Source organism: Lepisma saccharinum, chromosome 10 (genome assembly GCF_977018435.1).
Source record: "Lepisma saccharinum chromosome 10, izLepSacc3.1, whole genome shotgun sequence".
Lineage (NCBI taxonomy): Eukaryota > Metazoa > Arthropoda > Insecta > Zygentoma > Lepismatidae > Lepisma > Lepisma saccharinum.
In genome coordinates, this window is record NC_139238.1 from 39910400 (window position 1) to 39935672 (window position 25273).

The window sequence follows — 25273 nt, forward strand, 5'->3', positions numbered from 1 at the left end:
ATTGTGCTTCACTTATTCAGTATTTTGTGAGGAATGAAGTTAATGCTCACAAGCGATGTTACATTGAATTCTGGGTGTCAGTGTTCGCCATTACCCAGCATCGTGGGGTAATGGTGATCATATTATATTAATATTACCTTATGTGTGAAGTTTGGTTGCTTTTAAACCCTTCATGGGTTGCATGAGAACAATTACGTCGTGTACGGTGCCAGAGACAGGATTTTTAAAATATACTAAATTAATGCTCTAAAACGCCAAACACTCAGTTCTATAAAATTATAAAAAGGCACTCTTTGTTAGTGAGGCAAGGGGCTTCAACGAACCCTCCCTAGCGGCTCGAGGATCTTACTAACACTGAAAATAAATTCACGGTGTAAAAGAAGAATGTTAGAAACTCAGCCAGACAGAGGGAGGGTGTTGACAAAACAATCATTGATAAATGACGACGTTAAAATCACACACCCTGAACTAGAGAACTAGCACAACCAAAATACCATAAATTAGTTCAAAAACCCTTGGCAAAAAATATTTTTCTGTAGACCTATGATATCGAGCTTCCGTTGATTGGTCGTGTACATGCCAAATATGCCGACTTGCCGTAATGTGTGCCATGCTATATCGTTGAGTCATGGTCTCTACAAAAGTCTGGGGGCAAAATATTTGGTACAAAATTATTTACTGGAATGACTACAGGTTGCATTCTGGAAAAGATAGTGTAATATTGCAGTTGTCAAAATATAACCTATTTCATTATCAAATGAAAGCGGTTTTCACTCCTGTTATTATATGGAAGGAACAGTTTGGCAACCCAGTAATCTTGAATCAATAATTTTAGAAATAAAATTAGTTTAAAATTGGGGGAGACAGGGGGGGGGGGTTGCCCATAGGGGCGAGTTGACAAAGTCCATTTTATTCCCACTTGTCAAGAGTTGGCAACATTGCAAGTTACTGTCAATATGTGTCATTTCTAGAGCCAACTCACAACTAAGAAGTTGGATGTCTTGTTCACAAAGTTTCTAGTGCATGACAAATGACATCAATTCTTACTTGCGAAGTAAATTTTCTCAACTCTATATTATTTCTTATAAGTTTTCAAAGTAAGTAAGAGGCTATATGTAATATTATGGTAAATCATACCTAAAGTACATTCGGATACTTTGTTAAACTGCAATGTTTAGCAGCGTCATGACCCGAAAGTCCAATATGGCGATCGGGGTGAGTTGGCAATAGGAAGGAACGGGCTAATTGACAATACTGTAGACCTATTGAGAAAATTGTTCTTCAATTAATTGTTTCATCAGAAACATCTTAGCATATAGACACTTTGTTTGGGATAATATATATTAGATTAGGATTATAGGACAGTATATTGCATATGTATTTGTGATATAACAATAAAATAAATCATTGGGCAAAAAATTCAGTAAACACTTTTGTAAACTTTTTTTTAAAGTTTGGAACATTTATGTCTCATGTTATACTGTTCATTTCAAAACATTTTTGTAATCCGTAATTTTTAAGGCAGTATATTGTTTGAAATAAAATATTCCAAACCATGTATGGGGTAGAATTACACATATTGTCAACTGACCCCGCACATATAGTCAACTCACCCCATATACGGGGTGAATTGACAATACTGACACGCTTCGAAAAAACAAGCCAAAACTTTACAAGTTTTAGCATCATGGTGTAATAAAAATTCACAGTGGTCAAGGAAATTACAGGCATTGCTCGTAGCATTTCATCAATAGTAGTTAGTAATTTTTAAGAGCTGCAGAAATTTAAGAATAAAAACATGCTCAACTCACCCCGGTCTCCCCTACTACTTAAAATGTATTTTCATTTGACACAGAGAAAAGAGATTGCATATACTTACGTACTGAAGAAACCCAACAAATATTAAACAAAGAATAATAAGTTTAAACTCTTTTCAAAATAATAAAAAAATCACTCTACTGAACCATTCACGGAATGTACTTAGTCAGAGTGTCGCTACAAGCCCTTCAATACATAATACGTCATATACCATTGGTTTTTGGTATTGCAAGGAAATTGCTTACTTAAACACAGGTATGTTTGAGGCTTGAAAATATTTTAGATTTTTTGTTCTATGTTGATTGGGCGATCGGCATGCCGATTTCAAGCCGACTAGTAGCGGTCTGCGTACTTCAAATTAATCTGTGCCGAACGAATCTGAAAACTGAGTTTATTTTTTTTCTTCAGTGTCTGTTGCTAATACTGATGCATTGTTCTTCTTTTTTTATGAATGGGGTCACACTTCCATGAATTGAATACCTGCATAAACAAATAATGCTCCTTAAGTTTGCATTTGCTCCATGAATTTCTTAATTTCCCGCAATTCCGCGCGTATTTTGGTGGGGTGAGGGGCTAGGAGAGACCAAGATCATGTATGGTTGAATGTATTGCACACTTCCCAGTGGCATAGCATATATCAGGGAGGGAAATGCATTAGAAAGTTGGAGGAGTAGAGAGGTCATGGCAGTGTTATTAATTGAAAACCATACAAGTATGAACAAAACTAATTTGATGAGGGTAGGGTTGCTATGCTATCCCAGTGCGATTTGCATAATTGTAATTGTGCCTATATATTCCCATTATTCTATAGTCCCTACATTTCTGCATGCATTTTTCTTTGGTCCCAGAACCCTTTTTCCTGTGTTTTTTTACATTCTTTGTTAAAATTAGGGATAGGATTTTTATGACCTAAAAATCACCAAATATGCAAAATAAAATATGCTCTTATGACCTAAAATTTTACAAAATATGCACTATAATTTGCCCTTATAACTGGACTGTTTCAAACATCAATATCTATATGCTCAGATATTTTCACATACGAACTATGTTTAGTTCACTTTATAGACCCTGAGTTGCAATGCACAATGAATATTTTCTCTAAATTTTCAAATAAAAATGAAAAAGATTTTGCTACAGTCCAAAGGAAAAAAACTCTCGAGTAAACATGGGAGAAAGAACGAATCCACTTCGAAAATGACTGTATATTTCTTGAAAATGCAAAAATATGCTGAATATGACCGAAAATCAATCAAAATATGCTCTATCACGCAGAAATGGCCAAATATGTCAAAATATGCCCTTAAAAAGCATCTTAATTTTATTACTTTCTTCATAATATGAATATCTAAATGTTTGGGGTGCACATCAACCTTACCAAAAAAATATGCTAAGTCCATAAAAATCCTAGTCCTAGTTATAATATTCAGCTGGAATAACAATCAATTGGAAGTTGCACATATTTTATGTAACGTTTTTAAAAATAATTTTATTAAGCAACTTGTCTAATATAAAGTCTTTGATTAAATTACTTCCACTATATTTATTTCAGACTTGGACGAATACTAAATCTTGGCGGACAATTTACAGAAGCTGATGCTAAAAATCCATTTTCCTCTACATTCATTTTCACAGAGTATCTCGCGTGTTTGCTGTCAACTAGGCGTGGATTGAGTTTGTTTTCAAGAACACTTTATGCACGGAAAGGCTAATCTCGAGTGGGCCTACAGTTTAAAGTGTAATCCGAACCACCACGTACCGCCTCCAAGTATCGAACCCAGAAGTAAAGCTACGAGAAGGGGAACTAATACGTAGCACATCCAGCTGCTAACACTTACTAAAACAAATTGCTAAGAGTTCTAAACCTGGTTCTTCTAACCAAACCACGTAGGTACTATTAGAACTAAGCAGAATTGTAGGTTAGGAACGTCAGGTTTAGAGCTCTTAGAAATTAATTCTATGACTTTCAGAAGTTGATGTACTCAACACTAGACAAACTAACAACGATTATGAAGCTATGATCCTAAGTATTATGACAGAGGAAGATGATTCATTAAATAATAACATAAACAAATCTCTTTAGAAACATTACTGTTTAGCTTTTTTAAAAGGAAAACTAAACGTCTCGTTTCACTTTCTGAGAAACATTTCTTAATCTTCTATGTCACATTCCAATAAACATAAATATATTCATCTTACACTGGTGACATCTGTTGTACTTTACACAAAGTACTTTCGCAGTGAAGATATGAGAGTACCTCACGTTCGATCAGTCAGCGCGCATCCACCTCGGGTAGAGAATGAGAAAAAATCCCTTTCAACCTTTATCCACAATATGCGATCTTCCTTTATTGATTTCCCGCTGATATCGGCAACAAAAAGTAAGAAAATATTTACACTTTTCCTTCGCCGAGCTGAAAAAGCGGTTGACGAAAGAAAGAAAAGGTTTATGTGGGAAATGGTCCAAATATCGATTCCTTGCCATATCCTCGTGTTGGCGGAAACGTTGTTTGCAGATAAGGCCTCTAATCTGCTCGTTCGTTAAAAAATGATGGTCTTTCATTATTATTTCCCCGGCTGCGAGGGAAGAGTACGGTACGTGAGATTTGAAGAAGAGAAAGTCAATTAATTGTTAAAGCCTTCTTCTTTTATGTTTTACTATGACCAGTACGGTCGTCAAAATCGAAGGGCGGGGGCAGGGGATCACATCCCCAAATGATAAAATATGTATATTGCGGTAATAGAGTCGCGGTGATCCACATAGAAAACTAAATGCACCAAACCTAATTGATGTACCAGAAACGCATCGATTGATGGACTAAATTGTGGTTTTTTGTCCTTGCCAAGAATCATGTTTATGGTTTGATGAATATTTTGTACATCGTTTGTAAAGGTAACGGCAAAGCATACATTATGCAGCGAGCATTTCTATGTCGAGCTATACTTCAATGCATTTTCAATTCCCCATCCTCTATCTTCCTAAATGATTCACTTAAACATATGATCCGAGCTACAGATACGTGAGAATTTTTCTTTTAACTGATGCATTTACTATTGTGCTACGCTGAAGACCCAGGTTCGATTCGCAGTGTGGGTGATTTGAGGTCTTGGGGTCCGCGCAGTCTCCAATAAATTGGTTTTCCGAGCGTGCTACTGATCATTTTACCTCAAAATGAAGAGATTGCGAATATTGAAGAAGCCGTATCTTTACGTCCCAGCATTTGACAAGGTGGAGCAGCTGAAACTTGAAATACTTTTGTGCGGAAATGTACCTAGTAGAGGACTAGCGGGTCGGTCACCCAAGCCCCTGAGGTTAAAAGAGCGCTGACTGTGCATTAAATCGATGTTGCACCCTATTAAATTAATAATGTTGGTTTGCAGAAGCAAATTAAGTGAGCAATGTTCTTGCTCACTCTACTGGAAATATAGCATAAGTATCACATCTAGTTTGTAGTTATCAAGACAGTTATAACATGATTTATTAATAATAATGATATGTACAACTTTTCAAAAAATAACGAATAGTATGTGAAGGAGTGTTTTTTAAAGCGGAAATGGTGAAGATTTGAAATCATATTTTTCATGAAATGATTATGAACGTATATGGGACAAAATGATTATTGATATTAATGAATACTTTGTTGTGAGGTTCCATGACATCAAATTATAAGCACATGCACCATTTTATAATGTTAAACTAAAACATGATGTAACGACCCTGCGTGGTCGCCACATTTAACTACCCTGCGTGGTCGCCATATTATATTTTGTTAAGAAGAATGCATGCTATATGTCCCTGCGAGGCGTACGCTTTTAGTTTAAATGTGTTAACGGATCCACCTCTACGATAATTAGTTTCGCTTATTATTTGACCCTGCGTGGTCGCTGTATTCTGTAAACGCTAACGGATCCACCTCTATGTTTATTAGTTTCGCTTATTATTAGACCCTGCGTGGTTGCTGTATTCAGTAAATGTTATTAATTATTGTCATTTACACTGTTCAACTCGTTGTTTAGATTTGCAGAGTCCTGCGAGGCTCATTATTAATTGTATTGTCTGAATGCACACAGTATTACTTTATATTAACGCGTGCATCTAGTGATTTTCCCACTAGTGTTTTCTTAATGTCACTTCTTGGATGTTTCTCAGTACGAAGGTTGCTATATGTAAAAAAATGAGTTAGCAACGCGTACATGTAGTTAAAATTTTCACCACCAATGCGCCGCCACCGCGAGTATAAAGCCAGCGCAGCCAGGCCCGGAGCTCAGTTGGCTCCCTGATGTCAACAGACAAACATCCAGGGTTAACTGGCCTCCCAGCCTGAGAACTAGAAGCCATCCCAGAAGGAAGGACGGAGAAAGAAGAAAGAGAAGAAAAGAGCCTAGCAGCAACCTACCTACCTGGTCCGCTCGCTTAGGCTGATAGGTGCCCAGGTTCTACCTGCCCGGCTTGTCTGGGAGCACCCGGACCTTCCTTTCTAACCTGCCGTCCCTGCATAGGAGACACCGGTTGGCTTGCCAATTCCCAGCTTACGCCGGGGGTGTCGCGGCATCCTTTAATCCTTTTACCCTGCGCCCGTTATTAAGGAGTACCGATTGGTTTCGGCCAATTCCCGGCTGTGGTTGGGGTACTACGCACAACCTACTCTCTTTTACAGGGGAACCCGTGACGTCAGCGGCGACCAAGGCCCTAAATAAAATTAGGTCCCCATACTCCCCCTGGCGCCTCACAGCGAGGAATAAATTGGATGTTCCCTGCCCCCCTTTTCTCTTCGAGACCAAAGGTGGTACAGGTAAAAGCACGTCTGTGGTACAAGTAAATGCACGCACGTGGTAAGGGTTTCAGGTAAAGACACGTGTGTAAGTGTGCTAACGGATACCCTTGTGTTAAGATTATAATAAACATATATATACATAAAGCTGGTATAATCTTTCCTTACACCCAGCAAGCCCTGAGATAATTCTGAGTCCATGTTCTACGGCTGACAAAAAGTTAGCGCATCTGGGTAGACTTTTGCCGTCCACCTAATTGCAAGGTTTAGTGTGTAGAACGCAGCCTGTGCCAGTACTCCTGCGCTGTGTTGTTAGTGTAGTGCGGAGCACGTGGGGAGGACGTTGCAATGACGACGGAACTCTATGATAGACAAAATTTACCAATTAGCTTAATCATTGTGTGACGCGTGGTCAGCGCATCGAGTCCCATCGCCACTGTTTCTGGCTTTCGAAACAGGAGCCAGCTACTGCTTCTTTTCACCGGGAATCGAACCCGGGACCGCTAACACCAGTGGCAATACCGCTAACCATTTGGCTGCGCGGGATCCCTATTTTTACAATGTTATTCCAGTAAAACATACAACTGTATTAGCAGTTCTCTCAATGCCATTGTATCTGTACCGAAAATCTTACGCAATAAGATAGATAAGAATAAAATATATAATTACAGTCACCGTTGTGACGAAATTGGTTTCATACTGTTCAATTAATTAGTACAAGATATTTATAATTTTACCGCCTACGTAACCGGAATAATAGCATGTAGATCCTTGTCATTCTGCAACCAGCATAACAGTTGTGTTGTTTGGGTGGCGGAGTTTACAGGCGCAACGCAACTTTCTATGGCAACAAATGTAATGGAATAGTGTTTGGATCACTCTTTCGATGTAGCAGGATAAACCTTGTGGACCAGGATATCTTTAATTTCTAACAATCGCGGATATTTCAACATGTATACAGGGTGTATCATAATAGAATAAACAACTTTAAGATTTGATTTCGACTAAACTATATGGAATACAACAATGATATTTGTTGTGTATCAATCAGTAACACTTCAAGTTTCTATGAATATCTACAAATGGCTACAAATGTTCAATGTGGCTTCCAGCAATTATGCGACACATATTTCATCGAATTGCAACACTTTTCTCAAGAACTCCTCGCCCACGAAAGCAAGGGCGTTTGTTATTTTCTCCTTTAGCTGTTCCACATTCTGTGGCATAAGTGACATATATATATATATAGACTTTGCTTTTTACAAAGTACAGAAGTCTAGGGCTGTAAGGTCTGGGAACGTTAAAATACAGCCTGGTATTTCTGCATCTGTAAGAGTCGCCATTTTCATTAACACTACACCAGCGCCCCAATGACCGTGTTTACAAAAGTCTTGCGCGTGATAACAAATCTGAAGATTTTCCTAATGTTATACAACCAACGGAATGTTTTTAATAGTAAATCTGATAAGTTATTTACTCTGTTATAATTCACTCTGTATTTACAATTTTATACATATCATGATTTCAGCGCGACGGGTTTGTAAATTTGAAAAGTTGCCGATAGATGTCAGTACTAAGTTATTATCTATTAATATTAAGCAGTAAATCATAAGTTCAACTACAAAAAAATCTCAGAAGAAAGCATTGAAATTAAATTGAATACAAAGAAAGTTAAGTTTTGGTTTTGATGTTTAATAAACTTCGAAGAAACATTTTATTAAATTGGACAACTTTTCTTTAGTTTCTCTATTTTAGAGTATATATTTGAACTCCATATATTTGAATATGAGTTGCCAGTACGTCTATGTAGCTACAAAAAATAGAGTTGTCAGTAATTGAGAGAGTTCTTTGTAGTATCTGCAGTCAGGACAGGGAAAAGATTTAACGTTCCTGCTAACCTTGTTATCCGTAACATTAGTTCGGAAGGCGATGTTAATTGCTATCTCGGCTAACAGATAACATAGACAGACCTATTCTCCGAAATGATTATAGAAGATGCAGCTTAACTTACTATATGCCGAACTCCTGCTTTCGCCAACGACTGTTCAACGATTTGCTCAAATCACACCGAGATGTCGTTATTCGCCTTCTCGTCTGTTCTACACGCCAGGTCCAGGAAATACCACCTATCTACCTAGAAGTCACCCGGTTCAACAGCAAGTGCACCACCAACAAGAATCCCGCTAGACACACCTTATCAGCGGACTCACCGCATTAGGGACGGTGAAGAGTGAAGCTTTTCGCCTACAAGTCGCATTGTCACCCAGTGTTGCCAGTACCGGTGGTGACTTTTCGAAGAATGAATCCTATATACTTGAATATGTTAAAGTTTGCATGCTTTTGTTGCCTGCCCACGGTGGCGGCGATTGGGCGCCAAAACTTGGGTGAAGGACAGTTTACTTCCTCTTAGTAGACAAGGCTTAACATCAAGAGGCCATAGTGCTGTGACAAAAGCGGGAGCAACTGCCCCCCTTTGCCTCCCTAATTGCCGCCACTGCCTCTCCATGTAAATCTATAATAATCACATCACACTGTATCAGTATAGTTTGGTAGCCTACATATAAATTAAACTTAATTTGTTTCCAAGGGATTGTTGGTAGGATTGTAACTTCCATTTTTGATTCAACGCATCTAAAATTTAAAAAGCATCACGTGGTTGATATTTTTTTAAAAATAAGTCATATCCCCTTTTACCAATTTTTGGACACCCTGCAGGTATCCATATACTTGTACATTGCATTCCTGAGTGCCCTTACGGATTCCTATCTGAATTGAACCTCATCTCTAATTACTATGTATATTAATGTTACAATAGGGTACAACATCATATCAGCCACCAATTCACTTCCCTCAACCTACCTACCCAATATAATGCTTCCTTCAGCTAAAAGAATTCCCACGTCTTCCTCTCCCCTTCCACAATTCGTACCCTCGAGTTCACATTATCGATAATCGAGGCACCAGATGGATCGGAAATCTAGAATCGAAAACGCCCGATGCACCGGCTCCAGGGTGGAAAATATTTGTTCACAGAGTATCGAGGAGGAAACTTTAAAGGTTTCTCAACAGATGACGCCACATCTGTGTTCTGGCATCCTTCCAGGAACCTGTGAGATTCTATGACTCTTGTTCGAAAAGGACATCTTCTAAATTGATCTTTAGTTCGATGTTAAAACTGGTTTCATTGGTAATAAAAGTTGTCCGTCGAACCAAAAGGGATCCGGGATTAATTCCTGACTTTCCGCGCCGGTTTGTGCGCTAGTTTGTTCCCGTGGTGCAATGTGAAAGTTACCTCGGCCATATTTGTCACATGAATGAAGGTTGGTTCTAATTGGCTGCTTCCAGCACTCAGTCAAAAATATCGGCAATTACGGAGCCTCATGGCCAGTTTTCCTAAAATTTAAGTGGAATATTTAGTTATGTAGACAACAGTCAGGTTAGGAAACACTAGACCTCAGATTTTAGGTTTTAAACCCGTTTTTCCTTTCAGGTAAAAGAAATAAGTTAAAGCGGAGTTTCATTAAAAGACGCAACAACTGATAAAGTTTAACTTAAAATAACCTATTTTGCTTGTTAGAATCTATTGTAGGTTTATACACCTAAATCAAGTATTTTTAGGTCTTTTTATATATATTTTTTAAAGTTTTGTAGGATTCTTAAATCACAGAGAGGTATTTGCTATGTTTGGCGACAAAAATTAAATGCCTAACGTGTTTCAAATATACTATCTGTCCATTTCCCTCCCTCCAAGTCCATGATGTGTTTTCAAAGCTTTAAACGAAGTAAAATGTCTGGCGCCACTGTTACCCACGCAAAGTCCAAAGTGTAAACTTCTGATCTGTGTGGTCTTGCTCAATTAATTTCTCTTCAGTTCGGTGCTTTGTTACATTCACGCCTTTCGAAGAAACGTTTAAGCATTCAAATTTGCACCACTGACTGTTTCTGTTGAAAGATCATTTTCAGCATCTAAGATGATCCTCACAGACAAAAGGCGGAGTTGGACTGTGGATAACATGAAAACGATTGTTATGTATTCAGGGTGGTCACTCTTGGACCATGATAAGATTTAAATATAATTCCTGATTTTGAAACCAAATTTTCCAATAATTCAAAGGTGCAAACAGATGTTTTCTCTATTTCAACCATTTGTATTACTGCCTCTCACTACACAAATATACACTCCTCACAAAAAGTTTGTAATATCATTACATTAGGCAATGCGTGATAGGCAAGATCTTGGAATTCAACACACATGGTATCTGTCTGCTGCACGTTCTCGTGTTTCCCTTACATATGCCACCCTACCTATCACCTATCGTCTAATCATCGCTGCCTTGTAATCAAGGTATCCCGGGTTCGATTCCCGGTGGAGGTACATAGAGGTTCGGATCCCACTTTGAACTTCAGGTTCAGTCCCGACTAGCCTTACTGTTCATAAAGTGGACTTAAAACACCAAATCAATCAATCAGTCAAAACCTATCGCCTAATATAACAATATTCCAAACATTTTGTGAGGAGTGTATTAACAATATAAATGGTCTGTGTGATTTCAATTTATCCAAAAATTCTAATCCAATTCCATTAAACGGTATATATATTTAAAATATTTAATTTAAGGTGCGGATTTTAACATGTGGCATTTCACATACTCATACTCGAAATACATCTACAAACGCAAATCCCAAATGTTACAGGATATACTAATCTACAAAAAGTGTTAATTGTAGGGTAGCCCGGGGCTATGTCAACCAAGGGGCTATTCCGATCAAAAGAAGTATAATGCTCTGCTGAGCATGCCTCTTGCGCTGCTTGGCGACCATTACACCACTAGTTGAGTGGAACGTGTTGTGGAAAGAAGTTGTTTATATTGGCACGGCGATTTTACCGTTGATTCAGCTCTAGCAATGGATTTTGTCTGTGAAGGTATGTAACAGAACTCTGTACTTATCAATAGTTAAATATTTACGCCACCAAACTTAAGCTGTAGCTCGGTATTCCTGCATGACTTGCTTTGCAGTGTTAACTAGGGAGACAGATTTCTTCCATTCTGAAATATGTATTTTTAATACTTGCAGGGTAGCCAACCCTGAGAAAAATATTAGCCGTTTGGGGCTATTTTTATCAGTATTTATGGGGCATTCCCGATCACTTGTTTGTGATCGATATTTAGTTATGTAAAACTGAAACGTATACAGTAAGTCACATACTTGTTCGTACACTAAAATGTATATAAAAAAAATTTGAAATATGGAAAACTAACTTTTATTTTTGGTATTTTTATATATTAACATGTGAAATTTCAATAAGTTCTCCCATTTAGAATAATACAAATGTTTACTAACAGGAGTGTGGTATGAAAACGGTGCCTATTATTATTAATTAATGTATTACATTGAACTGTAAATGTTTAAAATAACTTATATAATTAATAAAAATAAACTATGATTTTTCTTAACATGCTCTGGATGATTCTGTTCCTGATGAAGCCAGCCCATCTACCTCAGAAACAATGCCTGTTCCTTCTATTCCCGGTACTTCGACTCCACATAAATCCCCTGATCCAAACAATACAGCTCCCTTCTCAGAAATCATTCCTATCCCTACTAATACAGTGTCCCGGAAATGCAGGAAGAAAGTAGGACCACGCCATTTGTCATCTGATCAAGTTTCCAGGAGGTAGTTGAAAAACAGAAGACCACATTGGCTCAAGAGAAAACTGCATTTAATGTGAGGCCTCGTAAGAAGAATCAAGTCAGGAGAAAAATCTACGAGTGACATCACACAAGAGGATGAGAACGTCCCCTGTGGCTTCTGTGGTATGAAGTATTACTCGGAAGAAAGTGCAGCAAAAGGAGACTGGATACAATGCCAGACGTGCAAGTTGTGGTTCCACGAGCTCTGTGTTGGCTCTTTCGGCAGAAAGCACATGTGGAAAGTGCATCTGAAAATCATGACTGTGTTAGTGATCATAGCCCCAAACGTGATCGTAATTACCTCAAACTTTTCCAATAATCCGCACTGTGCAACTACTTGGTCTTTTGATGATTATGTGTATGTACTTCATTTCAAAGGCCCATTGCCTTATTTCCCGTACAATGTGGATACAAATGTAATGTGCCAACCCATTATTGTTTAATAAATTTTAAATTTGTGACGGAAATTGAATTTTGAATCTGAAATGATCGAAATAACCCCGGGCTACCCTATTAGAATTTCAAACTTAAAATTACGTAATCAACTTCAAGATATCTTATCTTGCAATAACCGTCGTCTGCCAGATAGATTGTTCTGAAGAAGACACTAATAAAGTAAACGGATCGAGAGAATCCTGTTCTATTTCCACACAGCTTTCCTTCCTCGGAAAAAAATAAAAGCTAAACTGTGAAGAACTTGCGTCAGTCAAGTCTACGGAGAATTCCGAGAATTGAAGGAATTGTTGGTGAGTAACCACACTGGTATTGTGCAGCAAATTATACATACGTAATTCATTCTTCATATCAACATATCTTCTACAATATTTTGTGGATAATTTGTAAATTATGTATACAAATGCAAAATTGGTTAAAATATTTAATATTTGGTTACATTGTACCTATTAAAATTGCTTACGGTTCTTTTGAAATTTTGACTTTAACGATTTTGTCTAATCAGTATTGTTCAGAAATTTTGAACTATTTTAGGTTTTTTGGAACAGACTTCAGAATTTTTCGAATTAAGATTTTTAGAACCTATTTTAGGGTTTTTAGAACACAGTTTAGGAACCTAGGAATCACTAATCTCCAAACTGGAAAAAGTAATATGTACGTTCAAATCACTCACGGCAATAAACTGTATAGGAGCACATACTGGGATATGTGATCTTGTACTTGTATTTTTGTTATAGTACAGCGTGTCCATAAATATACTATCATACTTTAAAGTGGTATTACGTCGCTTTGGATAATCGTATTTACATGAAATTGGTGACATTTGAAAGAAAAACTCAAATATTTTATTTTACAACTCATAGACATTGAATGTGGCCCCCCGAGTGGCCCTGCAGACATCAAGGCGATATTCCCATTCATGCCACACACGCTCCAACATATCCACATTGATGGACTGGATTGCAGAAGTGATACGAATTTGCAGTTCTTGCAGGTTTTGAGGCAATGGGGTACATAGACACAATCGTTTATGTAACTCCATAAAAAAAAAGTCACAGACCTACAAGTCAGGTGACCTCGGCGGCCAATTGTAGAAGACATTATCATCATTTCCGGCACTTAAAAATCATTTAAAATAATAATTTTAAATATCTGAGTTATCCCAGTAACGATTTTTTAAAAAATGACCTTAATTATAAAGATCAACACCATTGTCCACAATTCTGAAACCAATATTTTTGTGTGTGTTTTGAGAATTCCTTCTAGCCACGTCGTAAAATTCAACGGAGAATTCTAAATAGGACCTGAATCCTTTTAAATGAATTTTGAAATATCATCGTGGTTTATCGAGACCAGGGTAATTTTTGGAAAGGTTGTCATGAAACAGACCAGAGATTCCAACTAAATCTTAAAAACATTGAAAACGGTGAAATTGTTACTTGAAAGGGAAATGAGCTTGTAGGGAATTTTGACATTGATTCACTACGTGAGTTAATAGATGGATATTGGGAACATATGGCGACAAGGACAATTGCTAATTTATCCGTCATCGTGTTCTCGCTCCGTTTATGCAATGCAAATTTCGAGGATAGAAATATAGACACCAAACATTAGTGATGGCAACCACAGAACAATCCCCTTACTTAAAATCGCATGGGAAATACAATATACAATGTACACTTACCGACAATAAAAATGGGACACCTACATCCTGAAACACTTGCTTCTCTGCAAGGCGCTTTGTGTGCTGCCTAACTCTAAAGCGGTGGTAGAAGCTGCCATTGAAAATTTGCTATTAAAATCCACTTGGAGTTAGGCAACACACATAACATCTTACAGGGAAGCGAGCATATCAGGATCTAGATGTCTTATTGTTATTGCCGCTGACTGTACAATTTGCCAAGCAAGACAGAAAAATAGGTTTTTAAGACATTAATGCACGATTGGAAATAAACACGTAGAAAACAGTAACAGGGCGCGATAAAAAGCACAGACATAAAAATTAATAAAAAAAATTAAAAACCTTAGGTAGAGTGAGATTACTTTCGTAATATCTCTGGCTGTTTTGCTTTGGTAGTTTTGGAGCGAGTCATAAGTCCCGGAGCAGCCAATCAACAAACGAGCCGCTGGAGTCATCTCTACCCAGCACCTATCGTAATCCCTGTTGCTCGCGCTCTGGACTCTTGGTAGGCTCACTAACTGGACTCACGCGATCAGCTGGAGTTGTTATGAAAATAATATGACTGTAACAGACCGTTACAAGGAGGCCACGGTAAGTTACTGCACAGATAATATTCTTTTCTAGTGCCTTTGACAGGCAATACATAGAGCTCAAAAAATGAGGCGTGCAGCGGTTAGAGCAGCGGATTTGTAGTCAATCACAGACCTGTCGTACGTTCGATTCCCACGACCGACAAAAAGAAGAGGCACTCTTTCGAAATGTAATGTTAGAGTATGTATAGGTAAAAGCACTAGACAATGGATAATGTCCAATTAACATTACATCCTAAGAAGGGACCATTCTTACTAGAATTCAAGGAATAATTACAACACTTGGATTCAATGAATAAGGTAATTGTGGATCTAACATTAAAGAAATGGTTGTTTACAAGCATTAAGAGTGAGAGAGGAGTACGTCCTATGTGCAATAAACATTATAAATAGCGTTAAAGATAGGCCCTTAAATACGTTTCAAGTGTAGAAGTGTACACACAAATGACGGGTTCAGAGCGCAAGTGGCGTAACTGCATTCAAGACAGTTTTGAGAAAAATACACATTTAAATAACTTAGTACAATGTTTAGATACTGAAGAACAAGCATAGTGGAGCCTCTATGAGCAAGAATTCGAAACTTAGGAAATGTTAACTTCTAGCTCTGAACTGATACTTCCCAGTTCTAAGTTATACATGTAACTCCATTTCCATTAAAAGTGGAGTTACGTTACTTCTGCTTTGAAGCCATCAAATCGCACTTAAAACCGAAAATATGCGTTTAATATAGTTACAGCTATGAACTTAAAAAGATGTCAAATATTAGTTCTTATACCTAAAATATGCACTTAAAAGACTACTTGAAATTTGAAAAAGAAGATACATGAACTGAAATACATGAATATGCGCTTAAAATACATAACTATAAACTTAAAAGGGAAAATAATAGAAATCTGCTATAGAAAAGTGATAATAATGTAGTTATTAAAATGCATTAATGGCACAGACAAAAATTTTGAATCGCATTTCTTTTTTAAAAAAGAACGATTACATAAACATTTTTTTCAACTCAGTGGGCACCGTGACTGCTGCTACAATATGTTTAATTACATAACCTCATTGTTTCAAACACCCACTTTGAAGACATCCGTCAGAGAGTGAAAAATTAGAAACGGATATTGAAGTATTTGGTAGGTATCTTCGAATTCTTCTTTTTTAAGAGAAAATGTGCATTATTTATGAGATAATCAGTATGATTATTTAATGGTTGAAACCACTTGTTTTCATTGTAGTCCCAAATGATCTAGTCTCTGCGCAGATACCTAACTTTGTATAAAGAAGAAACGCTCTTAAGATGTAGACATTTTAAGGAGCTTAATTTTTAATATGTTACAACTTCACAACAGTGCACTAAGCCTATGATCAAGCAACGATTCTCACGATACTAATCAGTGCCTTTAATGGCTTATTTCTATTTTAAGTTCATATTTTTCTATTGTAAGTGCACATTCATGTATTCTTAATGGCCATTTCCTATTCTGCAAACTTTCAGTAGCCTTTAAGTTAATAACGAATGTTTCACATTTTAAGTTATTTGTAAGTGCATAACTGTGCCTATATTAAACACATATTTTTGGTTTTAAATGCCTTTTATATGTACACTTCTATACTTGAATACTTGATGTGCCTATGTCGTCATTTACGTTTGCGTGCTTATTTTCCTATATTGAACGCCATTTCTAGTGTTCATTACACTTTTCTCTCCTTACTAGTATTGTAAACCATAATTTCTGTAATGTTAGTTCCACAATTGTCTTCTTAATTGAATACAAGTGTTGTCCGTATACCTGTCAGGATCAACTGTTAATATCTCATAAACGTCAAGAGGAATAAAATAAAATTCAGTCGCTGCTAGATCTACCTAACAAAAGCTAATCGGAATAAAAATCAACTCGATGGCAGTGGAAGGCAAGAATCGACCATAAGCGAAATGTCGATATCTCAAAAACTAGTAGCAAGTATAAAGAGGTAAAATTTCCTACACATAACGCCCTAGTAAATACAAGCTTAATGCGACATAAGCTTTTTTCATTGCAGCTGTCCGTCTGTCTGTGGAGGGCAAACAAATGAAATACAACTATCTACACGTTTTAAGCTTTGACATTTCCTAAACCATTCGGACTAGAAATATGAAATTTGATGGGTTGAAAGGACAGACAATTTTCTACTTTGTGACAGTTTCTCCATTCTAGTTAACAATCAAAACGAATAGATACCTATCGATTTGTCAGAAACTATTAAACATAGAAACATAGAATTCGGTAAACAGAAACATCAGCCTAATACTAACTTAAAGTGATATAAACGGTCTGATCCATTTGTCTATGCCAGTCAGCAATCTACATATCGTCCACTGAGAATCTAATGTTCTATGTCAATTTTTTCCATTTTTTAGGAAAGCCCTTAAAGTTTGACATGATATATTTATTGGAACTTTATCACGATTGTGCTGAAAGTTTCTGCCGTTGGAAAGGTTGATATATTGAAGCCTCTCTAAAAATAAGTTGTTGTTTGGTTAGGTATTTATGCTGTAATTCATTATCGACATTTCAGATAGAACTATTGCACGCAACACTAGTTTTGATTTGAGAGTGCCAGTGTTGTATCTACCAGATATTACACTGCATTCTGGAAACGAGATGGAGATGAAACAATTTCATTATAAATTTGTCATTTGGTTGAAAAGTAAAATAAATAAGTCATATTTTGGGAAATCAATTAATTACTTTGAGTCCACTATTATTCAAAATTCTTGTCTGTTAACAACAAAAGTAAGAACCGAAGACACTACCATTGTTAAGCATATCCCTCAAGTGACTGAGGTTATAATGCAAGTGGTTTATCTCATATTCGGACGGCGCTTGTAGTTGGTTGAGGAAATTGTCGTAAGGTTGGTATCATTGGCTGTTGGATTTTGCATACTCGTGGCTGTTTCTGCACATGAATCAAAAATACTCTCAATATATCAATATTAATTGTATGTAGGCATCAGTATACATCAGACAATTGCAGAGATGAAACAAATACATTCTAAATAGACTACAGTCAAAATATCTCCATTTGTTTACAATTTGGAGATAGAACATTTGCATTCTCAATGGACGATGTGTTTAACCTTTGATATCTCAGAATTAAATATAATTACAGATATGAGACATTCCATGTAAAAATGGACAAACAAGCTTAATTTTATTTTTATTCAAAGTATCACTTATTATGTATGAAATTTGAGGCACAATTATGCAGAATTTGGAATTATTAATACAAACATTACTTTCATAGCTTTAAAACAACATATTGTTTCAAACCTATTACTCTTTATAGTAGAAGTAGGATTTTATGTGTGTGGTGTCTCCACTTAATTCAGTTTCATTACCATAAGAAAGCTAAATTAATTCTAATTTCGTTCTAATTGTCTTATTGATTGTTTCTATATCTTAAGCTCTGAAGTATCCTACTTCATTTCTGAAACAAAACTTGGCTTGAAGAATCTATTTATAATATTTTTCATAGCTTTTGCATTGTTCCATAATTCTACAAAGTAAATAATGTGCATGGTGTCACACCCGTCACAAAATTTGTCACACCCGTCACAGGTAAAAAATGTTCATAAAAGAATATGTAGTACTATTTTCATAAACTAAAAGCATCTAAATGTCGAGTAAAGTTTGCTTTGTTAAAATATAATGAAATTGTTTCAGTAAACCCATACATTTCACAGAGTTTTCTGAAAGACTGATGAAGGGAATAAAGTCATGTCTCAGAAGTGTCACACCCTTCACAATTACAACAAATTTATTTTCTGTACCTAAAAGTTGAGATGGGGGAGGAATATCTTGAAATTAAATAACTTTCATCGAGGAAAATGAAATGACAAAAATTGTCAGAGTTACATGTTTGAAGGTGCTAATGAAATAAGTAAAGAATGAATGTAAATTTGTCTGAATGTCACACTCGTCACAATGGAATTGTCCATTTGTAATTAGGTGTATCGAAAGATATATAAAGCACCAACATAATTCTAGAAAATTTCCATATTTGTCTGTTCACTTATCTGTTGATGTCAAAATTCGATGCATGTTGTTTACTCGGAAATGACCACAGGTACAAAGATATATTTCGTGAACTGAAAGAGTACAGGTGTTGGTATATAAGCTCTCAATTAAGACACTGCATGACACTATAGCCTACATATACTTAGCCTTTCTATCTGAATAGAAGTGGAAGTTTTCGTCTATTTCTGAAGCCTTCTAAGGAGCCAGAAAAATATGCTGTTCACATTGTTTAACGAATAACAAATTTAGATCAACATCCCGCAAGTAATTATATTTAGAATCGACATAATAGTACGTATAAGCAGTGGTTTCAACATGTCTGACTGTGTGTTTAAAATCATGACATTTTTACATCCAGTCTGAAGTACGGAAAGAGTCGGGACAAATATTTGAAAGAAAGGGCAGTTCTGATTAAATTGTACTTTAGTCTTAAACCGGAACTACTTTGAAATACAGATTTACAAAGATTGAACAATTCATCTCGTGTCTAGAGAATGCTGCTAAATTGTGTTCGAGTACCACTTAGAGGTGACTGAACACAGTATTTTAAACTGCCTTCCGTCACGAGTATATGGATGATATTTATGTTATTCATACCTTACTCTGGCTTAAGTTATTACATGTTGATAATGTAACAAGAAAAATGCGTAACTTAACGTAAAATAGTGTACGAATATGGTGGAAGAGCTCTGAACAGGTTAGCACTAAAGAAAAACAACTTATAGGAACGGATCTATGTGAAATGCGTCCGGAGCTAAATCTCTCTCGTAGAGCTTAAAAAGTTCCTTTCAGACATATTGTGTTTTTAAGAACTGACAGTAGAAAACAAGGAGAGGGGACAGAATTATCCTTCAAACAATACTAACTAGTGAAGGGATTTTAAAGTGCAGAAGCTTTCCAAAATTATAGCTGTTTCCATGCCGATCGTTTGAGATATGTACTTTAGGAAATGAAATCAAGTATTTACAATGAACATAATGTGTCGCACCTTTTTGTGAGATTAGCACATTTATCCCATTTCTACCCCATCTTTAATGCTTTAGCACCTTTTTCCTTCTTTAATTTCATGTTTTGTTAAATAAAAATTGGACATAAAAATAAATTATTTTCACTCTTCTTGAGTAGATACATAAAATACTATTGTCTCATTTTGTAATGCAGAACAAGAACTTTAAAATGGTATAATATAATCATTGCAGCCCCAACAGTTCCCAAGATAATGTAGTCTCTCCACATATAATGATCTCTTGAGCTCAAACCGTCAGCACATTCGAAGACAAAGAAATATTGAGCGTAATCCAGTATAACGAGTTGTTTGAAAACCAGTAAATTCCACGTTTACTTCCTAAATACTGGTTACTTTATGTAATTATTACTAATTATATTATGTGCTAAAGTATTGAATAATGAATGTTAATGTAAATGGTTTAGACCTACATAAAGGCATTTTATCAGCACCTTTTTTTGAACTTTTTGAAAACATTATCAGAACCACTATTTTCCTATCCTGACCACAATTGTGAACCTTAAAATCCTTTCCTTGAATAATAACCGAACGTTTTTTTAAAAAATTACGCGTAGCTTCTGTATGATATGCAACCAAAACGACAGTATAGTAAAAAGGGTTGCATAACTTGTAAGGAAACGAAGAAATTTAAGTTCCTCCAAGCAACACAATGATTGATCTCTGTAGTGAATTACGGTACATTAACCTAGAAAACGGATGAATATTATATACTATATGTGCGTGGCTCTCTGTCTCTCTATCTGTGTTGGGATAACTGATGGTAAAATTCCTGTGCCAATTTTCAAGGTCAAGATTGGATTGACTTTGTCTCGTATGTTATCAATAATGATATTACATTTTTTCTCAAACACCTTAAGTGTTTGGTTATTACCTGAGGCAGGTATTTATTGAGATTAAAATTTACTATTTGTGTAATAATTATTGAAATATTGTGTAATCGTGATGACTGGAAATGAAGTCCGAAAATAATACTATACGTGTTGGTGACATGATTTTCACCATTCTATGCACAGCAGAAGCGTATTTTGGAACCTTAGAATCGTAGTGTAGGATATGATAAGCCAAGCTGAACAAGATAGTCGTGTAGATGCCAAAAAAATATTTCTCATAAGAAATTCTCTACAAAACAAAACGTTTGAAATTATTTGCGATTTCGAATTTCGGATTCCAACTTGCGATTGTTTCATCGACAGATTATTAGTTACAACGAACTAGTTCGTGAATATTAAGTAAAAGCAGGTGTTCATCTTCATTTCGTGCTTATCGCGATTCCCATAAATCATACGTCTGTGGTTATAATTAAGAACGTAACAAAAAGGTGATAGATTTATTTTATATTCATGCCTACATATTAATCTATAGTATTTTAAGATAGCAATTATTCCAACAATTATGAATGATATGGCTCCATTCACTGGAGTTCAGATTTATATTATCACAGACAAAAGTTTATATTGCAGGATATGAACAAATTTTGTAAAAGTGTTACGAGCAAAAATTGTCGTTAATTTTCTAAAAAAATATTATGCCTTGCAGGACTAGAAACACGCAAAGTTTGCATTTGAAAAAAGTAAATATAACATTTTAATTTCAAATTCTGAGTTCCGCAATATGCAATATGAAGACCTCCGTGGCAAAGTGATTAGCGTAACGCGATCCGAAAACAGAGTTCCTAGATTCGAGCTGTAATCAAGCATGGATCTGTTAATCCCATCATCAATTTCATTAGTTCATAATTCAGCTTCACCGTCTCGATTAAACCAAGTGGTAGAACGCAATGTTAAAGTTATTTGTATTTTTGTTCTGTAGTGTCGATTTTCTGCTACTTTTGAGAAATCACGACGATCAGAATGTTATAATTTAACGAAATTGATGAAAGGACAGTCACAAATAACAATCACATCCAGGCAGGAACTCGAATCCTGAAACTTTGGTGGCGAGATTAAAACTAGAACACTTCTCGGCCCACGGTGAAATTAGAATTATAAGTATAGAGACAATATGAAGAAAACTGGAGTTTTGCACAAGGAATGTGAAGTAGAGAAACTACTGAAATTCTACGGCTATGCATCTTCAAAAGCATGGAGTTTCCTTTAATCCGAGTAAAATTCAAAACGATAGCATATTAAAGGTATAAGAATGAAATTTAGATCATTGTGTAAAAAATGGATCAAACTATTATTACAATGGTTAAGCATATTTTGGAATTACATTTTGTTCGTTGTTTAATGTTCTCTATATCGCTCAGATTCGTAACAGGGACTGGGCCGGTAGTTGTAAAGAGGGATCCGGCTTTGATTATAAAATGACAGCGTTTTAACAACGACATTGAACTGGTATAAGTCGTTAAGTAAGAAATCTATGGAGATACACACTCGTTTCTCAAATTGAATTGGAACAAGGAAACTAGCAAAGTACGGTATATACAGTTCTTACACGGTTATTCCACTAGCTAAGTTTATCAGAGAATTTATCTCGTGATCAAGTTTCGAAGCGTTCCTTTCCCCGACGAAGGGAGAACGTTCCAGAGGGGGAAATGGCGCCGAGCCTCGCAGGGTTTGACTTTCCTTAGTACCGTCGAAACGTCTCCACAATTGTATATTGTCGACACGGTTCTGTCTTGGGTGTGGAATCGCCCTGCACACGGAACGTCCCAACGAACGGAAACGCAACAATGAGGGTTTGAGTCTCGCCGAGCGAGCACGGAAGAGGAGCCTGCGTGGGCGGTTTCCGCAGCGGAACGAGATTTGCGGTTTTTGGCACCCGATACCGGGCCAGGAATCCACTGGGGCAGCATCCCGTAAGGCCGTGACGCAAAATGCAAATATCGAGCACGAGTGGGCGTGTTTGTTTCACCTCCAAGTAACAGCTCGCTCTGTCACGGCCCTCGGACTGAGGAGCCGGTCTCCGGATGACGAGAGAGGGAGGGAGAGAAAGAGAGAGAAGGAGAGAGAGAGAGAGAGCTCCAGCTTGTCTGCTCCATACAGCTTGCGTATTGGGGAGAACAGCGCAAGCCGCATTGGCTGGGGTCCGTTCGTTGCAGCAATGCACAAGTTGAAAATGTTGGTAGCACTGTCCGTTCCTGTACGTCCTCCACCTGAATAACACGTATTCCTGCTACTCCCCCTCCCTCCTGCCCTCCCCCTCCTCCCTGCATCCCGTATTCCCATCCCTCTACGAGAGTAGTCAGCTGACCGCTATCACTGCTGTTTTATCATTGCAAAATTTTTGTCCGGGTAACAAAGCAGATGTAAGGATCGTCGGTTTTTTTTCTGATGTCGAGCTGCGAAGACAGGCCATACCAAGTGTAATATACGTGCCTGGTTCGAGAAATCAAATTTTGCTCACACAGGAAGAATAACGATCTAATCTAACGAGCAGTTATGCTTCACTTGACCAAAGGACTTAGCAAAGTCAAACCTTAAACCGTGCGTTTGGCCACAAAACATGGCTTTTGGGCACATTGACGCCAGATTTAACGCTGCAATCACACAAATGAGAAACTTACTGGCACAAATTGAAAGAGAAAATACTATTTCACTTACCTTACAATCCTCGCATGGGTACTTCACAGAATAATTCTGTCGGCAGTCGTATTTATCTAACACATCTTCAAACTCACATATGATCCTCTGCGCTAACTCATCCCACTTTTGCAAATCACTAAGATAAGTTGTACATTTTTCACTATCATCATTCACCTCCTCCCACATTGTAGCGCTAAGCACATGCGACAAATTGTAGTGACAGCAATGTCGAAGGGTCACGTTCGGAGCACAGACGTCATCTTTGTGCGATTTTTCAAAATGAAGGCACTGATTAGTTGTTTTATCAGACGTAGTGGAGGGTCCACTGCTAATGTTACTAGGAGTAGCGGCTGCGACTTCACCACTTGTTAACGGGGGCCCTGGCCCCTCGCAAACTTTCCCAGTCCGCTTTAGTATAGAATTGTATGTGTAGTTGCTCCAGTGCATCGATTCTAAAAAGTCGTGGGCTAGCCACGGGTTTCGAATGCAGGATGAGGAAGTGATGTCTAGAGAGGTGCTGTTCCTGTGACACAAACTGAGACCAAAATTGTCAGTCAGGATGATTGTGAAGAAGAGCAAAGAGGCGAGACAACGTCGCCATCTTTGCAATAAGTCTTGAACAGGTTTATCCACAAGAGTGCAGCCATGGCGACTTAACTTCGGTACGCGCATGGTTTCTCCTGGGCTTGAACTGGGGTCCCCCGCGTGACCACGACGAGACAGGACCCCGGCGCCAACGTTCCAGGACGATGATGATGATGTTGCTGCTCGCTCAAAGTGTCCAAATCTGCTGAGCGGCCGTTTTTGGGACAGTTACGAGGGAGGCCGACACCTCTCCCAGGCATTGCAATACTAATCTAAGTCCAAATTGACGACCACGATGCACTACACCAGTCGGCATACGACGATGGGGTCGGAGTGGGTCCTGTAGCTCCGGCTCCTGTTGTCCTGGTTTCCTGCCTCGACGACTGCAGCTCTGGCCTGACGATCCTTGCTCCCGTTTCACAACGGATACCTCTCGGATTCCCGAACGCCGGAAACTGACGATAACGAGAACAACCCATAAAAACAAAACTAAAACTCCCGCCAACAAACCCAACGGAATCGACGCGACGCGAGAGAAATCGGGGTCCAGGTTTTTCACGGTTTCGCTGACGACTCCCAACTCTCCTACCCTTTTCATTCTGAACCTCTAAACCTCGCACGTATCACTGGCGGCCATATTGAAAAGTGGAGGCAAGGTAGGTGGCACCACTTCCTGCGAACGGGAGGGAAACGGGAGCTTCCGCGATCCGCCGCCCAGCGTCGCTGCTCTCGCATCGTGTGTGTGGGGTTTTCGGTGACGCGCCTGGTCGATACGACGTTGAGATTTATCCTACGTAGAAGAGAATATAGCGGTTGAGGCCTTAGAGGGGAAAAGATTTAAGTTGACGAAAAGACCGAAGGGGCAATATACTGGAACGCACTGCAGCGTCCTCATTTTAATAGACACTCATGATAATCATAAAGATTTCCGTGCAACAGGACTATGAACCAGCGGCGTACTTATGGAGGCTGTCGGGCAAAACCCCCTGGAATAAAATCGTAAATACGCCACTGCAGCGCCATACCCAGGATTTTCGAAAAAAAGTGGATATGACCATAAGGGGGTTAATT

At 37.6% G+C, this 25273-nt stretch overlaps 1 protein-coding gene across 2 annotated transcripts in view; it reads right to left on the reverse strand.

Moving 5' to 3' along the window:
• The window catches only part of Mid1 (calcium-permeable channel component Mid1), a 621324-nt gene extending 596501 nt beyond the window's left edge, over positions 1-24823 (reverse strand). For both annotated transcript variants that reach the window (XM_083129744.1, XM_083129745.1), the window contains exon 1: positions 23636-24823. In XM_083129744.1, the coding sequence (XP_082985870.1) occupies positions 23636-24289 (654 nt within the window). In that variant the 5' untranslated portion in view covers positions 24290-24823. The remainder of the gene's footprint in view (positions 1-23635) is intronic.
• Between the last annotated feature and the right edge of the window lie 450 nt (positions 24824-25273).